Genomic DNA, 16924 nt, shown 5'->3' with positions numbered 1-16924 from the left:
AAATGGTAGGCTAGCTGATATCATGTGTTATTTTAAAAGAAACTGTAACTTTTAAACCGTGTAGCAAAATTACAATTTGTTTTCACTACTAAAATCCTCATGACGAGAGTTTCGAAACTAGACCACATTTTCATATGTTTCGACGAATTTTTTTAACAAGCAACTTTGATGCGCGACAGAGCAACTTTATTGCGCAGCAAAACAACTTTGGTGTGCGATAAAGCAACTTTGGTGTGCAACGAACATGTACACTTTTTGATACACGAAGGCACAACTTTGGTGCCGGACAACAATTTTGGTGTCCATGGGAGCAATTTCAATGTGTGACGAAGCAACTTAAGTGCCCTGCAAAGCAACTTTGGTGCCCGGCGACGGAGTTTTTGAACCCTGCAGAGCAACTTTGGCGCCCGACCGAGCAATTTTTAGTGTCCTGCGAGCAACTTTGGTACTCGGCCGAGCAATTTTAGTGTCCTGCAGAGTAACATTAGGAGTTGTTGCTGCAGCTGTTGTTAAGCCTACCATCGTTGTGAATCAAGTGTTTTCGTTGCACACCAAAGTTGCTTTGCCGCATACCAAAATTGTTTTCCTGCAAAACAAAGTTGCTTTGTCGCGCATCAAAGTTGCTTATTAAAAAATTATGTCGAAACATATGAAAATGTGGTCTAGTTTCGAAGCTCTCGTCGTTCGGATTCTAAAAGTGAAAACGGATTGTAATTTCGCCGCACGGTTTAAAAGTTACAGTTTTTTTAAACGACAAAGTGATATGAGCTAGCCTACCATTTCTTTGACAGCTGGACACATCTTTTCTTTTGTGTGAGCACTTTTCATTTTGGTATGACCGCTCAGAATGACTAACGGGCATGCAGCCGCTCGCTAGACGTGTCCCTTTTGTATTGCTCAACATATTTATTGACATACATTGTCAAAAAAATTATGATAAATTTATGTCAAATCTTTGATGGGCGTTAAATTTTTGGTGTAACATACTCTATGAAAAAATCCTAGGTCCGCCAGCTGGATGCTCCTCTATGGCGGCGGCACTTTGCGAGACCCGGAGTGTCCCGAGCTAGGCATTCCGTCGAACATCTGTTGCGCACGCTGGTTGCCGCGAACCGTCGGATCAAGGTTGAACAGCCCAGATCAGACATAAGTCAAGCACGGCACCTTAGCGTACGGTCCACACAAGTAATACAGACTACAGAGTACGGAACACTCTTCCGCGGAGCCGTGCTCTACCGGTCTCAATCTGATCGAGTTTCCCCCCTCCCCAAATTTGCAGTCCACTCGTCTCGCCTCCATCCAATCCATGGCGACCCTCACCATGCAGCCGATCGATCCCGTCCCGGACGCCCAGGAAGGCTCAAGGCAAGTGATATCTTCTATCTTGGCTCGCCTTGTTTCCCCGAACTAGATTCGAGCCCCAAGAAGGGGATGGATAGCTGCGATTTGAGGGTTTTGTTGTGATATTTTCTTTGCTTTGGATACAGAAGCGGTACTAAGCTTGCGGAGGATGGTGGCGACCTGGGCGACATCGACGCGGGGTAAGTGATTCTGCCTGTCCCACATGTAATTGCTGTACCTCGGGTTGTTCTCAGCAAATTAGCGCGTGGATTTGTTCATATGGTTGCGATTCTGGGCAGGTGGGTTTTCCTTGGGAAATCTGATATCGTCCCGCCGGATTTGGCCGCTGCTGCTGCCGTCCGCGGCGGCCTCCACTCTTCTTCGGGGATTCCTACCTGGTACGACGAGTCAGGGAGTTTAGTTGTGTACATAAGATGCTTGTTCTTGTATGAACTGTGACCAGGTTTATTTGGTTCTCATAGGGCGCGCTGGGTCCTTGGAGGTGTGGTTCTTACGGTGGTACCATTCTACAACAGAGTCAGGAATGTTGAAGGTATAAATGTGCTGATATGCATCTCGATAATGACTATTATCTATCTTGAAACCGCCTGTAAACTCATGCATTGTTCGCCTGCAATGGAAGCGAAGTTTGTGCGCGTATTAAGTCAGGGGTAATCGGAGTAGATTTCACGAGTTGCTAGAAAGTAGCAAGTGTTAGCTAAGATTTCCCAAGAGTCTAGATTAACAAGTGTGGATTCCAATCATCTTTGAGTCTGACAGTACTATGCTGATAAACAGAGTGAGCAGCTCTACTTCTCGCTGTAGATCCATTCATATCTTCTAAGATATCGCAGAACTTAGAAGCCGTCTCACCGGGTGTAGTATTTAGTCTGTTAGCAGAAGCGTGCAATAGTCTGACTCATGAGTTCGCTAAGATTGCCCAAGCGTCTAGATTTAGTAATTTCTGTCTGGGACCTGTCCTGCCTTTTATTGCTGATGTGGGCTGTAAATACTATGTAAACATGTCTCCTGTTTCTTAATATAAGTCTTTAGGCCAAAAAGAGAAGTAGCAAATGTTCTGGAGTTCATGAATTGCTACCAGGTAGTATTTTTTTTTTGTGAAATTCATATATAAGTTGCTACCAGGTAGTTAGAAACTAATCAGTGTGCTACATGTCTGGATAATCTAAATGTTTAAGTCTTGTTGTTATCTCAGAGGAGGCCGTGGGATACGTGGAGACTGCTGTAGAGGTTGTGGAGCATATAGCCGAGGTAACGGAAAAGCTAGCTGCTAATGTGGCTGGTCAACTTCCTCAGGATGGGTCTCTGTGGAAAGCAGCAGAGGAGGTCGAGTACATTGCTGACATAGTGGATAAGGATGCAGAGAAGGTTGAAGCCCTTGCTAAGAAGGTTTGTTCCCATATTCTTGTGTTCTTCTCGATGGCTTGATACTAGATATAATTCTGGATTTTTTTAAAATAATAGTGAATATTTGTTGGGAACATTTACCTATGGTTTAATTAGCATCGTTACTGTGCTGCATGATCAAATTGTAATGGTAAAGATAAGTGAGTTCCACTACATTTTTTTGTACCAAACTTGTGGTCTATAAATTTTGCAAGAGTCTCTCACTTAACAAGAAATTTTGTAACTCTAGTACTGAAGCATTTACTGATTTGAGTTACTTATCTCCATGAAAGATATATGAACCATGAGTATTCAGAATAGATATATGCATAGTTCTTTTGGAGAGCATAGTGCATTCTCATGCCAAAGTTTTGCAACTATTGACCATTCCGCTCACTAAACTAATGCATTAATTTTTACTTTATGTTTGGTGATTGTCCCAAGTAGTTTGTGAGACATCTAGAAATAGGTTTGATAATTATAATAGAGGTTTAATATGTAACCTACTGTTCACTACGCTTCAACATCGGGATATAAGTTAACTGACGGAGTTGAGAAGTTAGTAGAAGACCATTAGTGCTCCTTTGCATTGTCTGTTCCTTCACGTCTCATGAAAAGCATTGAGCGATTGGAAACTCATATTATCTCGGAAGTAGTGTGAAAGATAGCCAAGTATGAAGCTATTAACTCATTATTATGCGTATTTCGCTATTGCAGATCGACAACATCAGTGACAAGATTGATGCTGAAGTAGAGCCTGTTATCGAGGAGCTTGAAAAGGAACTCAACCAATAATAACACGCTTTGGTAGCGCAGTTGCCCAGCTATGATCAGTGGTCATGTTGACGGGAATGTTCCCGTTTGTATATAACTATATGAGTTTGCTGTCATGTTAAGGGTTTGTACATATGTGTGTCGTTCTGGATTACAGCAAGATCATTGTAAGGGTGTAAGGCATGGTGATTGTGTGTATTGGGTGCTCAAAGGTGATGTGCACCACTAGTATTGGGGACATTGGAGTGCAGAAGTTGGTATTGGGATCATTTGGAATGTGGAACCTTGTGCTCAAATAATTTGTGATTTAGAACTTTGTAGACTGCTGTCCAAAGTTGGAAAAAAGAATGAAATGGAATAAATATATTGTTGGCACGCCGATTCAGTAAAATACACCTCTTGAGCTGCCCATCCCTGATTTTTTTAAACATAAGAGCATCTCCATCGTGCCCCCGGCGAGCGTTTTTTCCATCCGGACGGCGTAATTCGGTCCAGTCGCGCCCCCGGTTCCTCGTTTTCGTCCGGATTTGGCCCTTCATCCATCCGGCGAGCCCACGCCATCCCCGGCCCCCCGGGGCGCGCTCGGGGACTCCGGACGAAACGAAAGCGCGCGAAACGTTCCCGCGCGTCTGGTGGCCCCAACTTGTCGGCGAGAGACACCGATCGTCGTCCTCATCGCATCGTCTTCCGCGCGCTGTAAAGCTCGCCGCCGGTCAGCATTCGCCGGACGCGTAGCTTCCACGCGGCGAGTTAATGCCGTCGCCTCGGTTTCATGCGCGCCTACCGCTATTTATCGCCGAACTACCCCGGCTGCCCCGCATTCACCTCCTCGCTCGTCTTCCCCCAAATCATCCCCGAACTCGAAGGAACCAGCAATGGCGAACGATGGTGCGGCCAACAACGGCTTCGGCCGCCGCTCTCTCCACCAATGGGAGGGGCGACTCCTGCACGCGGCGGGCTACCCTGCGCCGCCGGACTTCCGCGCGCCGGGAGGCTGGAGGCTGAGCGCAGGCGGCGTGCCGATCCCGCCGCCGCCAACTGGTGGCGGCGCACTCGAAACGGCGATCGAGGAGGTGCGCGCCACTCTCAGTGACGAGCAGCGCGCGGATCCGCGCTTCTTCCCCGACAACCACGAAGCGTGGATCGCGTTCTTCCGACGAAGGTACGAACGCGAACTCGCCGCTACGACGGCCCTCCTCCTCCTCAGCAAGGAACAACGCCGCCGGCCGCCGCCGATGGTGGAGCGCGCCCAACCGCACCCTCGAGAATGTGCTCGCGCACATCGAGGACGGGAACTCCCCTGTCCTAGGGATGCCGCCGCCGGTGGCGGCTACCGTGTCGCGCCGGCACGGTAGTTCCTGGATACCGAGGAGGATGGCGCCGTCCTCTTCGTCGTCGGGCTCGAGATCGGCGTCTAGGTCCGGCGAGTCGACGCCGGCCACCGTCAAGAAGGAGTGGCCGTCTCCGGCCACCGTGAAGAAGGAGCCGGCGTCTCCACCGCCGACCAGAGGGCGCAGCAGCGGCGCGCTCGTCATCCGCGACCAGCCCTCCTCGCCGCAACGCGGCGGAAGAGGAAGACGGCGAAGAATCAGCCGCCGCGGCCGCCGCCAACCAGCTCGCCGAGGAGGAGGCGAAGCGCGCGGAGGACGCCGCGGTGGCGGAGGCGATCGCCGTGTCACCGAAGGACCTGGTGCCCGCCGACAACAGCCTCCCCATCGACGCCGCGGCTGAGTGGTCCAGCGCGGCCCAGGGAGCGCCAGAGGCGGAGCGGCGGCGGCGGATAATGGATCGGCCGCCGCCGCGCGACAACTCGCCGCCGCGCCGCCGCACCGTCGTCCTCGCGGAACGCCGCGCCCAGGGAGGTGATCAAGCTCGAGGAGAGCAGCGACAACGACATCTACCGGCCGTCGCCTCCACGCGCCGGCGACGCCGGCCAGGGCACGAGCCGCCAGTACGAGGCGCCGCCGCCCCAGGACGACGCCGGCTCCAGCGACGACGACGACGGCGGCGACTACACGACCTTCTACCGCCATTTCGGCATGTAGGAGGCCGCTTTTAGTTTTAGTATTAGTTTGCCAATCGCCGAATTCAAATATATGTACGAATTCGGCCTATTTATGTACGAACTCGCCCGCTTATGTTTGAACGAATTCGCCTATTTTGTCTGAATTCGTCGTATTACGTTGCATCCATCCTGGGCTCGCGGCTGGGAAAATGGGCCTCCCCACGCCAAATCTTCCTCCAATCCGGACGAAAATTTCGCCGGATTTGGGCGTGGGGAGCCCAAACGAGTGGGGATGCTCTAAGGCCTTAGCCTAGCTTTAAATTAATAAAGCCACCAACAGCAGATACAAACGAGCTTACAAACAACTTAAAGGAAAAGGCTATTACAGATCAACAAAGAAAACAGCTTGAGACACCTAAACCATAGCTAGGCGTCGAGACTAGCACCTAGAAGACGGCGAGCTTGAGGAGGTCACCGGAGCATGTCGTTATCTGCATCCACCGGACAAGACAGGATCCAAAACAGCTGTCGTCTCCACCTCCGTAAAGGGACCCCTTGTCCCTCGCACTGGTTCGAAGAGCACCGAACCGTCAGGAGGCGAAGGAGTTCCCCCAAGAACACGGTGGAACAACGGGAGTTAGACTGTCAAGGGAGCAACCACCGGAGACGCCAGGGAGCTTCACCGAGAAAACCAACAACATGGGAACAACCACCACACCAGACCGAAGTTATAAGAGGAAGACACACCGAAAGGAAACGGCAGAAGAGGTCAAAGCCCACCCCCATGGATGAACTGGACCACCATGGCATGGACTCTCGCTCGCCAACCCATCGCCGTTGCCGCCGTAAAGGGGAACCCTTGCCCCTTTCGTCCAGGCTTGAGGACGTCGAACCACCAACAAGCAGGGGCACAAGGGCGGCAGAGCAACATGCCAGGCACCTGCTAGTCAACACTAGGCGAAGACTTCGCCGAACAGAGCAAATCGCCACGGCCACCCCAGACGCCAAAGTTCAAACCCCACCTCTACATTCCCCAAGACGGCACCTCCAAGAAGTGGAATGACGTCGCAACGCCGCCGCGGTCCGCAAGGAGAACCTATCAATCCCTGATTTAGGGAATTCATTTCATGTGCGTAGGAACTCAAAGAATTTTAGAATTGCTTCAAAATCCTGCTAGGCTGACATCCCGGACGGCCACTTGGCAAGACACCGGCCGTGAGCGTTTTGCCATTTCCTCGGGATATTTTTGGGCACGGATAAACCCCAGCCCACGGTTTGGATATTTCGCCGTTGCCTTCTCTGTTCTGCTTGCCTCCCAACAATGGCTCTCCCCCTCGTTCGCCTCCTCCTCCCCTCGCTGCCCGCGTCCCAGCCGCCGCTCCGCCTCTCCGAGCACTCCGCTCCTCCTCGCCACGGCCACGTCTCCCTCTCTCTCTCCTCCGCCGCCCGCTCCTCCGGCCACCGCGCGGCGTTCGCTGTCTGTGCTTCCAGCGCCTCGGTCGCCCCAGCGCCGGCGGAGACAGAGGAGGAGGCGGAGGATGAGGAGCCGACGGGGCCGAAGACGCGGCTCATCGCGATGAACATCCCGTGGGACTTCACGCCCGACGACATGCGGGCTCTCTTCGAGAAGCAAGGCACCGTCGTCGACGTCGAGGTAACCTTGGTTTCCGTTGCCTTAGCCGCTTGAAGGGGGATATAAACCACTCGAATTGGCAGTATAATGAGTGTATATACTAACTGAGAATTACCATATCTAGTAGCAATAATCTGTAGTAACTAACTTGCAGCGTATGTCAGTATGGTTCAGCTGTATTGCCATTACCAACATGCTTTGGGGAGTGTATATTGCCATTACCAACATGCTTTGGGGAGTGTATATTGCCATTACCAACCTGCTCTGGCCTTTGGGGAGAATGAACTGAACATAAACACAGAGTGATGTAAAGTTACTGATCCATTTTTACCATTGCTGTATCATATAAAATGAAACATATAGCACACACATAGGAGGCTAACATTTCAAAAGGGCCTTATGGCTTTGGGAGAATGCCGGTATGGTTCTGCTATTGTCATTGCCAGCCTGCTTGGGGAGAATGCTGGTATGGTTCTGCTATATTGTCATTGCCAGCCTGCTTGGGGAGAATGATGTGAACAAAAACACAGTGTAGTGGTCTAAAGTTACCGAGCCCTGTTTACCATTGCTAGACCGTAGAAATGGAAATGCATGGCACAAATATAGGGGCCTAGCATTTCTCATATCCAACCCCATTACATCTGAAATAGTACTCCCCTAATATAAGACGTTTTGGCATACTAATTTAGTTTGCCAAATCATCTTATATTATTGAACAGAAAAAGTATCTAAAGAGGGGAGACACTGAATCTTAACAGTTGGTATAACCACAGACAATGAATCTTCAAGTAAGCTTGATTTGCTCTACATGATTTTAGTGTGGTGCATGACCACAAAGCATGTTCTTGATATGCCAGTTCTTCCAACGCTGATTCAAGCCGTATCTCTAATTCTATACCGCATCATAGCCGAGACTTTGCATCCTGCATGACATCCATTTTTAGTAAATTCTTTCCTTGACCAAATTATGCGGATGTGTCTAGCATTCAGATACGATTCATATTTAGCACTGGATAAACTTGATGCAAACTGGTATACATACTTAGTATCATTCTATGTTTCACATTGGGAAATGTAGAGGAGTCTGGGATACAATATATTTCCAAAGGGATTTATTTTTTGATTAATTATTAATGAAAAAAAAGTACAACTGAAACTTTGTTACTGATTGCTTTTGTTGGTGATTTTGTAGCTTTCGATGTACAGTTCCAAAAAGAACAGAGGATTGGCATTTATAACCATGGGTTCCGAAGAGGAGGCTATCTCAGCACTCAACAATCTCAATTTGTCTGTAAGTGCAAGCTTGTTACTGGAAGAATGTCTCTCTAGACATGACCTGCTTAACTCATCATGATTGTTCTTTTCCTAGAAATACCTAGCTACTGACCATGATTTATCTCCTGGTGTACCAATTTGTTTTGTAGACTTTAAACGACAGAACAATTAAGGTGGACTTTGCAAAACCTAAAAAGAAGCAACCTATTGTGCCGTCAGCTCCCGTGGAAAAAAATGTTGTATTTGTGGGAAATTTAATGTGGAGAGTGAGATCCCGTCATCTTCGGGAGTTATTTGCCTCAACTCCAGGTGTCCAATCAGTTGAAGTTATCTTCCATACCACCACGCCCAGGCGATCTGCTGGTTATGCATTTGTTTCCTTTTCCTCGAAAGAGGAGGCAGAGGCTGCTATTGCTACCTTTAATGGCCAGGTAAATACCCTGAAATGCTGTGTGTACAACATTAAAAGGATGTTTTTTTGTTTTGTTTTCAAATTTGATTGCATGCACATGCTCACAAACAACACATGCAAACACCTGCATATTATGTACGCACGTTAGGAAAAATATTGAACGCCCTATCTGTGCACTTGATGCGGGGCTCACATTGCCCCACTGACGCTCACGCACGTTTGTACTCCATCATTATCAATCTTGAGAATTAAAACTTAGTGGGTGTAAACAAACAACTTCACTAACACCACGAGGGCACATGGCCATCCATTTTTTGTGTTAAAAATCTGACCTATTTGATCCTGCTGTAGGAACTGATGGGACGAGCCATCAATGTGATGTTCAAAGAAGACACCGCCAAAAAGAGCAAATCTTCTGCTTCAGAGGAAGAGAAGTTGGAGGTAGAATCATCTGAGAAAAGTGATAGCTAAGAATGGATTGTTCTGAGAACCACAGAAAGAAGTTTAATGAGTTCATGTGCTGGACCATGATGCTATTTTTCAGTAATACTCTTATCTCAATCCTTGATCATATTAATTTTTTTTGTGTACATTCCATTACCAGAGGAAACTGTATATATCTTGTGAGAAATTAGATGACATCATTTCTTCTATTTGCCGGTACGAATAACATGTCTGTTCATTTTAATTTGAAACAGTACAACTTCTACAATACTAGTTCTCCTTTAATTCATAGGATTTGCATAGGAATAGTGTAGGATTTTGATCCTATGGGAATTTTTCCTATGCTAGTTGTTTGATTCATAGGAACATATCCCATAGAAACTAATCCTATAGGAATATTGTAGTGCAAATCATATGGGAAAAAAACATTAGGTCATACCTCATGAAAAATTCCTTTGGTACAATCAAAGAGAACTCCTCTTCCCATAGGATTGAACTAGGCATGACATCCTAATCCTATGCTTTTCCTATTCCTATACTTTTCCTATCGTATGAATCAAAGGATCCGTGAGCAATATATCTTATGTTACTGCTCTAGTTGCCAAGCACATTTTTTCGTACCGCAAGGAAACGGCCTTTGTTTCATATTTTGTATATACAGCTCCTTCTGACTTGTTGAGCTTTGCACCTTAGCGAATGCTTGCATCATTTTGACTATTAGATTAGAGGTACTAGGTACTCATGCAGCTACAGTTTTTATGATTGTTTATATCATCCCGTGATGCAAGTGGTTACGGAAGCATTATCTTGATCATGATTGTTTATGCATCATCCTCGTATTGACATTTCTTCCTTCACAGGGTTGGCAAGCTCCTGGTCGATCTTTCATTCGTTCAGCAGCTCTCAGAGTCTTGATATACTTGCGTTTTTGTAAGTTCTCCGGTACTTGATCTGGATGACATTTGGAGGTTAGTTTGATGCTAGGAGTACGGAGAGTCTGTGAAGTTTCGACATCTGAGTTAATTAATTGTAGAATATAATTAAGGAGTATTAATGATTTTGAGCGCAACCTGCTGACGGATTTGACTATATTCATTGGGCTTGTGCATTGAAATATATTTAGACCTGTATGTAAGGCTGTAACAGATTCTGGGTGTTTTATTGATGGGTAAAATTGAGCACTTCTTGGTAATTTTCAATCATCGCCTCACCCGCTAAGTTAATGACATGTGCACTTCCGAATTGCGTCAGGAGGCCGATGATAAGGTAGCTGGTGCAGCCTGAACATGCCTGTTGACTTGTGAGCCTAGATAAAATTTATCCGGGAACAGTGTATGTACTACTAATATGCTACTATTATTATTCTCGTTTTTTTTTTTTTTTTTGAGAAAGATCACTCGCATCCGCTTCTTTGTTTTAAGACTAATAAAACTGTGCGGTCTTCCATCCACATCCGTCTGCTCTAGTTGGCAAATCAGAAATAATTGTTCTTAGGAATCTGCAACTGTGTCCATCGTAATTGTGATGCGGACACTGGATGCAGCTACTCTTGTTAACCCGACACACAATCTAATGATAGATGGATCGATGCACCCTCTGTTTAACCAGAACCCTTTCGTTTGCTCGAAGCATATCTGCTGCTAGACACGCATCGCGCTCTCCAGTCACGTCTCGCGGCACCCAACGTCGAGCGACGAAACGCGTGACAGACGGAAAGAAATGGTAGCCTACTAAACGCGTGCTGAAGCGTGCACGGGACGGATACGTCTCGAGCAAAGTCACCCGGCTAATCGCTTGTTTACTGTCCCGGGGAGTAGGGATTCCTCCGTCGCGCGCGCGCACTTGTCGTTTGTCAATAGCAACCCCTTTTGTTGATAGAGAATTAGGGATAGAGTAGAGTGGTGTTGTCAGTAGCAAGTTGGCGCCGTGGTTCCCGTACTCAGCTGTGCGTCGCGCACTCGTCAGATAGTTTATGTTCCTCAAAAGAAAAAGGAGGAAAAGATAGTTTATGTTGGAAGAAAACGCCGTGTCCATCCTTGGAAAGCACGATGCTTGGCTGGACGGGGACGCAAAGATGCAGAAGAAGAAGAACATCGGGATTCGGGAACCGACGCCAGTGGCTGCGCTGCATCGTCTTTTTGGACAGCGTGACGAACGCTCACTTGGGCAGAGCGCGCGCAGTGACACGCCACCACGACCTCGTCCGTTCCTCCGCGCGGGCGCGGCGGCAACCAACGCGCGGCGGTTTCTTCCCCGCGGAAGCCTTCCCGATTCTTTGCGCCCGCCCACGGTTGGCTCAAGCCTTCAAGCAACCAGTCCCCGCACCAACCCCCCGCGCCCCACCAAACACCCGCCCTTCAGTTGGGGGAGTTGCGCGCGGCCAGCAGCGCGCGGCGGGAGGATCGACGACGAGAGGCGCGGCCGGCGGCGGTCTGGAGCGGCAGCACGCGTACGGGCGGGGGATGCTGCTGATGGCCGCGCCGGGGGCAGGCGCCGCCGACCACCACCAGAAGCGGCGGCGGGGGCGGCCGCTGTCCGCCGATCTGCTCCAGAACTGCGACCTGCCGCCTCCGGCAAAGCTCTTCGGCCCCTTGCCCACCCTGCAGAGGTAATAACGCCCACCCCCGCGTTTCCCTTCAGTTTCCCAACCCCTCTCACGCGTCCGCCGCGGCGAACTCGCGGTAACGCATTGCTGACACGCACGCCGTGCCTTCTCTTCTTCGGTATGGCGACGACAGGCTGGAGAGCGCGGCGGGCGCGGACAACCACCACAAGGGCAGCGACGGCGGCGGCGGGGGCGGCAACGACAGCCTGCTGCGGGCGCTGCGGCTGTCGCAGTCGCGGGCGCGCGAGGCGGAGGAGAAGCTGGCCGCGGCGGGCGCCAGCAACGGCGGCCTGGCCGCGCTGCTCCTGCGCGACTCGGCGGCGCTCTCCGCGCACCGCCGCTGGGTCATGATGCTCGAGGCCGAGAACTCCGTGCTCAGGGCGGGACGAGGGGCCGCACCCGGCGGCGCGGAGCCGGGCGAGGGCGAGGACGGCGGCGCGGTGGGGGTGGCCGCCGCGTGGTGGGTGGCGCTCGCGGTCTGCGTCGGCATCGCCGGCGTCGGCCTCGCGCTCGGCAACCTCCTGCTCTGAAGTTGATACATAATTAACTGTGCTCTGATTAGATTTTTGTAAGTAAGTTGCTCGTCGGAATGCCTAATCTTTCCACCGGACACCAAGGACGATCCGCCGTGTGCTCGTTCCAGCACTGAGCTTACAGTGCGTGTGAAAATGTTAACACCTGCTGCTCCACGCTTGCTTACATTGCATTGCATTGGAACCTCGCGTGTCGGCGTGTGTTTTACCTCCCTCCGTCCCAAAGTGTGTCAGCTTTGTTAAATTTTGGTTGAGACAATTTTGACGGAACCGAAGAAGTACATCTGTTCACACAAAATATTTAGCTAATTGTGAACAGGGGTAGTATGACAAATGGGAGAGAGGGAAGCGTTGAGGATCGGGAGATTGGACCTCAAGTTTCGGTGTCCGTCCCTGCACGTTATCAGGAGATTCATTCATGACAGTGAGTTGTACTAGGTCAGCACAACTAAGCTGGTGTGGATAACGCAGCTCAAAAATTAAAATAAAGCTGGTGTGGATAACTGGAATGACTTCGGATCTTGTTCAGTTTGTAAACTTACTAGGAAGTTTTGGCGCGGCGTCACGCCGCGCCCGTGAAGAGGTATCAATTGCTGTAAGAGGTCTGTAGCATCATCGTTTAATTAAGCAAGAATTATGAGCTGAGATAGAGTGTTCCCTTTGTTGGTGTTGCAACGCAATAATGGTCCAGAGCACAGCTGTGTTGTCTGTGAACTGTTGTGGTCGCCTAATCTGACAGCGTTGTGCCTACCTTTGGTAGTTTGATGTAACGAATAGTCTGCCAGCTTAACTATTTTACAACAAAAACCGAGAGGCATATATGCTTCTTGCAATGGACAATGGTTTGGTTAGCTACTGTTCTATATTGCAAAAAGAAAGAACCAGTACATTTTATACAGAAAGTGAGGCTTAGTTTTCTGTCAATCAACCCTTCTATCAGAAGAGCTAAGAAATCCTATGCTTGAACTTTTGAGAATATGACCACATCTGTATGTACATCTTGTGCAGCCTAAACTCGTTGCACTTTGCATAAAACATGCAAAGAGTAGGAGGCCTCATGGAGTCATGGAACCAAAATGTCGTTAGATGTCCGCTGAGCTGATCAAAACAACAGAACACTTGGAAGTCTATATTGAAGATCGGAAGGTCCCAGTTGAGATGTAGGTTGCTTTTCTTGAAGCTGCCAACGAAATTATGAAGTTCACGTGTGATCCTTTGAGTTACCTTCACATGTATATAGTATATATCCATCACTGTCGAGAATAAAAAATCAGCCGAAGTAATTTGCAATCTTTATCTGTTTGAATATTCAGCAAGATCACTATCAGGATACGAATATCTGCCAAATTCTGGAGACTGAAATACCTGCACTTAAGAAACAACGAACATGTAGGAGCTATCCAATTCCTTCATCTGACACTAAAACGCTTAACCTGCAACAACACCAACATGTGTTCATCAAACCCGCTTAGTTCACCGGCACTACAGAAGAATCACACTATAAGTCATGATCTTGATAATGAAGAGGAAATATTTCCGGTGGTGGTTGCATAAGTGACTGACTAATAAGTGATTGCACTGCTAAGTAAGAGACAGAGAAGCAGACAAACCGAGCATTACACTCTCAAAAACAGGAGTAGGTCTTCTTCTAAAGGGACTTAATACTTGAAAAAAATTACACTACCCGTTGATCAGAATCAAGTCATCTAGTTCAGTTATAGGTCAGAAAGAACAAAACAAAATTGGGAAAAAGAAAAGGCAAGATATTTCCGGTGGTGATTGCATAAGTGACTGACTACTTAGTGACTGCACTGCTAACTGCTAAGTAAGACAGAGAAGCAGACAAACCGAGCATTACACTCTCCAAAACAGGAGCAGGCCATCTTCTAAAGATATTTAATAGTTGAAAAAAAATTACACTACCCACTGATCAGAATCAAGTACTCTAGTTCAGTTATAGGTCAGAAAGAACAAAACAAAGTTGGGAATAATGGAAGTTTGCTTGGTTTCCTAGAGAATTTTTTGTGCAACCACCGCTGGCCTAAAGGAGAGTGGCTCTTTCTAATCTGCAATCTAATTGACAACATGCATTTTCTGCAAAAATAAGAACACCAAGTCAGGCTACTGGATGAAACTACTTGATCAACTACAGAACTACCAACCAAAGTCCTGGAATAAGCTTTAATATTGAAGATTTGATAGTCTCACTGGTGATAGACCAAATGATGAAAACTGAAATGAGTGGAGATGCCATCCTACCTGGTGATGTGGCCGATTTATGATCAGACATTCAGAAAGAAGTTTGAACCCAACTCAAACATTTCATGACAGATCTATGTTCATATGTAAAAAGACATCAGCGCAACAAAAGTTAGGCTTTTGACATGGTATTGAAGTAGGCTGATCGCAAATATAACCCAGACGGGTAAACAAAATTTTCATTAATCCCTGTTAAGTTGGCTATTAAGGGGAATAATGACCTGCTACATATGAATATTTCTTGTTCTTTGATTGGAGACCGCAAAAATGTTTGAGGACAACATGGTTTGAAATTGCCAATGAAAACACAAACTTGATGTGTGTGATTCTGTGGGGTACCTTTATGTATACTGTTTTAATGGCATGCTGAGGTGTGCGTTTAATGGAGCAGTTGTACAACATCGCATGCACCGATAGCCAGAAGAGTATCTGATCTGGATATAAGTCTTCAAACGTCGAGGCAGAGCACGCAAACCAGAAGGAGAGGTGACCCGATGACGACTGGAAGAATACCAACCGGCCACAGCATCAATCATCAATATGAGTAGCCTACAAACATAAATAAATCTCTGTAAACTGAAATCAAGTTGTAAACACAGAGATCACAGAAGGTCCAAATAACTGATGGATACTCAAAGAAACAAATGAGCACTTCAATCGGAAGCACCCATGTACCAGAAAAGGAAGAAGAGTGTGATATCTCTCCACACTTCAGAATAGATTCATCTGTGCCCGGTAAATAGATTGGTGGACTGCAAACCTCAATGAAAACAATGGCAACAGAAACCTGCTGTAAAGAAAGAGGCCAGGTTGATCACTCAACGGGCCTACAATAGATATATTCAGTATTGTTGCCTCTAAAATTCTTGTTCATCTCTCAAGCTCCAAAATAATGAATTCTTCATGTAAAAGGACTACATAGATGGTGAAAAATAATCTGCTAATCAGAAAAGGTCAATTACAAAATCTGCAAGGGACACTACCAGGGATCTGTAATGAAGAAGTACAAACAGTCCAACTGAATCGACATAAATACCTCTCACTATACTAAAAAGAAAAACAACAGTACAGGTCTACATGAACGTACTCTTCATTGTTAACAAATTGGCTCACCTTAAAATCAATCCCCAAACAATCTACAGGGCTCATTTAAACCACCAATCCAGAAATAGGCACTAAACCTCGAATACACAGCCAAGCTCAAGAATAGGAACGAACCAGGGAAGGGGAAAAAGGCTCAGCCGTGGGCATTGACCTGCTTTCTCCCTCCTCGCCAAAGCCAGCTGCTGCTTGCCGAGTCTATGATTCACGCAGCGTCAGAGCTCATGCCACCGCCAATCCAGAGCGTGACCCACTTGAACCTGCCGATGCACCGCCTCCTCTGCGGTACATCATATGTTTCAGACACGCAAACTATACCCTATATTGTGCTGAAGAAGAAGATGAACGGAACCACAGTAAGCGAAAACAGTAAAGAAGCCAGAGGGAGAAGATGAACGGGACAAAGAGGAGCATAAGGGGCGGGTACCTGGGTGCCGAGGACGCGTAGTGCATGGTCGCCCACGCCACCGTGGAGGGCAACCGCAGATTTCTCTGTACCTAAGGCGAGAAGGACCAAACCTTCCGGTTGTCGAGCAGGACCGGCGGCGGACATCAACCGCATCAGGTCCGGCGGCGGCCTGGCCATGGCAGGTGCACGGAGGTGGGGCGCACCAGTAGGTGACTCCCAAGGGCGGCCATGGAGATAGGGAATAAGGAGGAGGAGGACCGGCCAGGGCGTAGAGATCGACGGCCACGGCAGTGGATTGCGTTGCGGAATTGGACCTGGAAGTTGAGAGAATGGGGAAAGAGACTCGTGTGTAGCCTTCTTTTTGTGACTTGTGGAGCTCCTCGTATGGCGGTGGGACAGCAGGCGCCGCTTATTTTAACCGAACTGGAACACACGAGAAGGCACCAGAAAAGCACGATGAAGTAACCGTGTATCCTACTGAGTCTATCTATAGTGAAAATCTCTACCGTGTCAAGTTATGATTGGATGAAAAGCTACCATCTACAGTACCTAAATGGCTGAAATTTTAGCAAAAGGGGTCAGCTTTAATATAGTTATTAATAATATGTTGCTACAGTACATCCGATCCATAATACTTGTCGTTGAGTTGTATATATCTACACAAGTACTATGAATCAGAGGTCGTATTTTATTTTTGGATAAGGAACTCATGCTCCCGATTTATTC

The 16924-nt window shown here is 47.8% G+C and overlaps 3 protein-coding genes and 1 long non-coding RNA gene across 12 annotated transcripts; 3 read left to right on the top strand and 1 right to left on the bottom strand.

Moving 5' to 3' along the window:
* Window positions 1-1201: 1201 nt before the first annotated feature.
* Window positions 1202-3842, top strand: LOC127323739 (uncharacterized). Its single transcript, XM_051351861.2, has 6 exons — window positions 1202-1365; window positions 1488-1541; window positions 1641-1739; window positions 1824-1894; window positions 2558-2751; window positions 3466-3842. Exons 1-6 carry the CDS (start codon window positions 1307-1309, stop codon window positions 3541-3543), a joined length of 555 nt encoding a protein of 184 aa, XP_051207821.1. The 5' UTR covers window positions 1202-1306; the 3' UTR covers window positions 3544-3842.
* A 2952-nt stretch (window positions 3843-6794) lies between these two features.
* LOC127323741 (RNA-binding protein CP33, chloroplastic) lies at window positions 6795-9334 on the top strand. The gene is made up of 4 exons (XM_051351862.2): window positions 6795-7181; window positions 8353-8451; window positions 8585-8866; window positions 9199-9334. Exons 1-4 carry the CDS (start codon window positions 6849-6851, stop codon window positions 9316-9318), a joined length of 834 nt encoding a protein of 277 aa, XP_051207822.1. The 5' UTR covers window positions 6795-6848; the 3' UTR covers window positions 9319-9334.
* Window positions 9335-11324: 1990 nt separating this feature from the next.
* Window positions 11325-12641, top strand: LOC127323861 (uncharacterized). The gene is made up of 2 exons (XM_051351972.2): window positions 11325-11899; window positions 12030-12641. Exons 1-2 carry the CDS (start codon window positions 11340-11342, stop codon window positions 12424-12426), a joined length of 957 nt encoding a protein of 318 aa, XP_051207932.1. The 5' UTR covers window positions 11325-11339; the 3' UTR covers window positions 12427-12641.
* A 631-nt stretch (window positions 12642-13272) lies between these two features.
* Window positions 13273-16625, bottom strand: LOC127323862 (uncharacterized). 9 transcript variants are annotated; one of them, XR_007866009.2, is made up of 4 exons: window positions 16217-16625; window positions 14689-16118; window positions 13795-13862; window positions 13273-13682 (listed from the first exon to the last, which is right to left on the bottom strand). It is a non-coding gene; the product is annotated as an uncharacterized lncRNA (long non-coding RNA). The 9 variants fall into 9 exon arrangements; XR_011749316.1 differs by having other exon boundaries at window positions 13795-14762; window positions 15028-16118; window positions 16217-16618; XR_011749315.1 differs by having other exon boundaries at window positions 13795-15237; window positions 15364-16118; window positions 16217-16617.
* Between the last annotated feature and the right edge of the window lie 299 nt (window positions 16626-16924).

This window comes from Lolium perenne, chromosome 7 (genome assembly GCF_019359855.2).
Source record: "Lolium perenne isolate Kyuss_39 chromosome 7, Kyuss_2.0, whole genome shotgun sequence".
Classification (NCBI taxonomy): Eukaryota; Viridiplantae; Streptophyta; class Magnoliopsida; order Poales; family Poaceae; genus Lolium; species Lolium perenne.
This window is presented reverse-complemented; position numbering and strand designations above follow the sequence as displayed.

Coding starts and splice junctions, on each gene's coding strand:
- LOC127323739 (XM_051351861.2), top strand. CDS start 1,307: ATGGCGACCCTCACCATGCAGCCGATCGATCCCGTCCCGGACGCCCAG. Junction 1,366..1,487: donor GACGCCCAGGAAGGCTCAAG/GCAAGTGATATC, acceptor CTTTGGATACAG/AAGCGGTACTAAGCTTGCGG. Junction 2,752..3,465: donor TTGAAGCCCTTGCTAAGAAG/GTTTGTTCCCAT, acceptor TCGCTATTGCAG/ATCGACAACATCAGTGACAA.
- LOC127323741 (XM_051351862.2), top strand. CDS start 6,849: ATGGCTCTCCCCCTCGTTCGCCTCCTCCTCCCCTCGCTGCCCGCGTCC. Junction 8,452..8,584: donor TCAACAATCTCAATTTGTCT/GTAAGTGCAAGC, acceptor TTTGTTTTGTAG/ACTTTAAACGACAGAACAAT. Junction 8,867..9,198: donor TTGCTACCTTTAATGGCCAG/GTAAATACCCTG, acceptor ATCCTGCTGTAG/GAACTGATGGGACGAGCCAT.
- LOC127323861 (XM_051351972.2), top strand. CDS start 11,340: ATGCTTGGCTGGACGGGGACGCAAAGATGCAGAAGAAGAAGAACATCG. Junction 11,900..12,029: donor CCCTTGCCCACCCTGCAGAG/GTAATAACGCCC, acceptor TGGCGACGACAG/GCTGGAGAGCGCGGCGGGCG.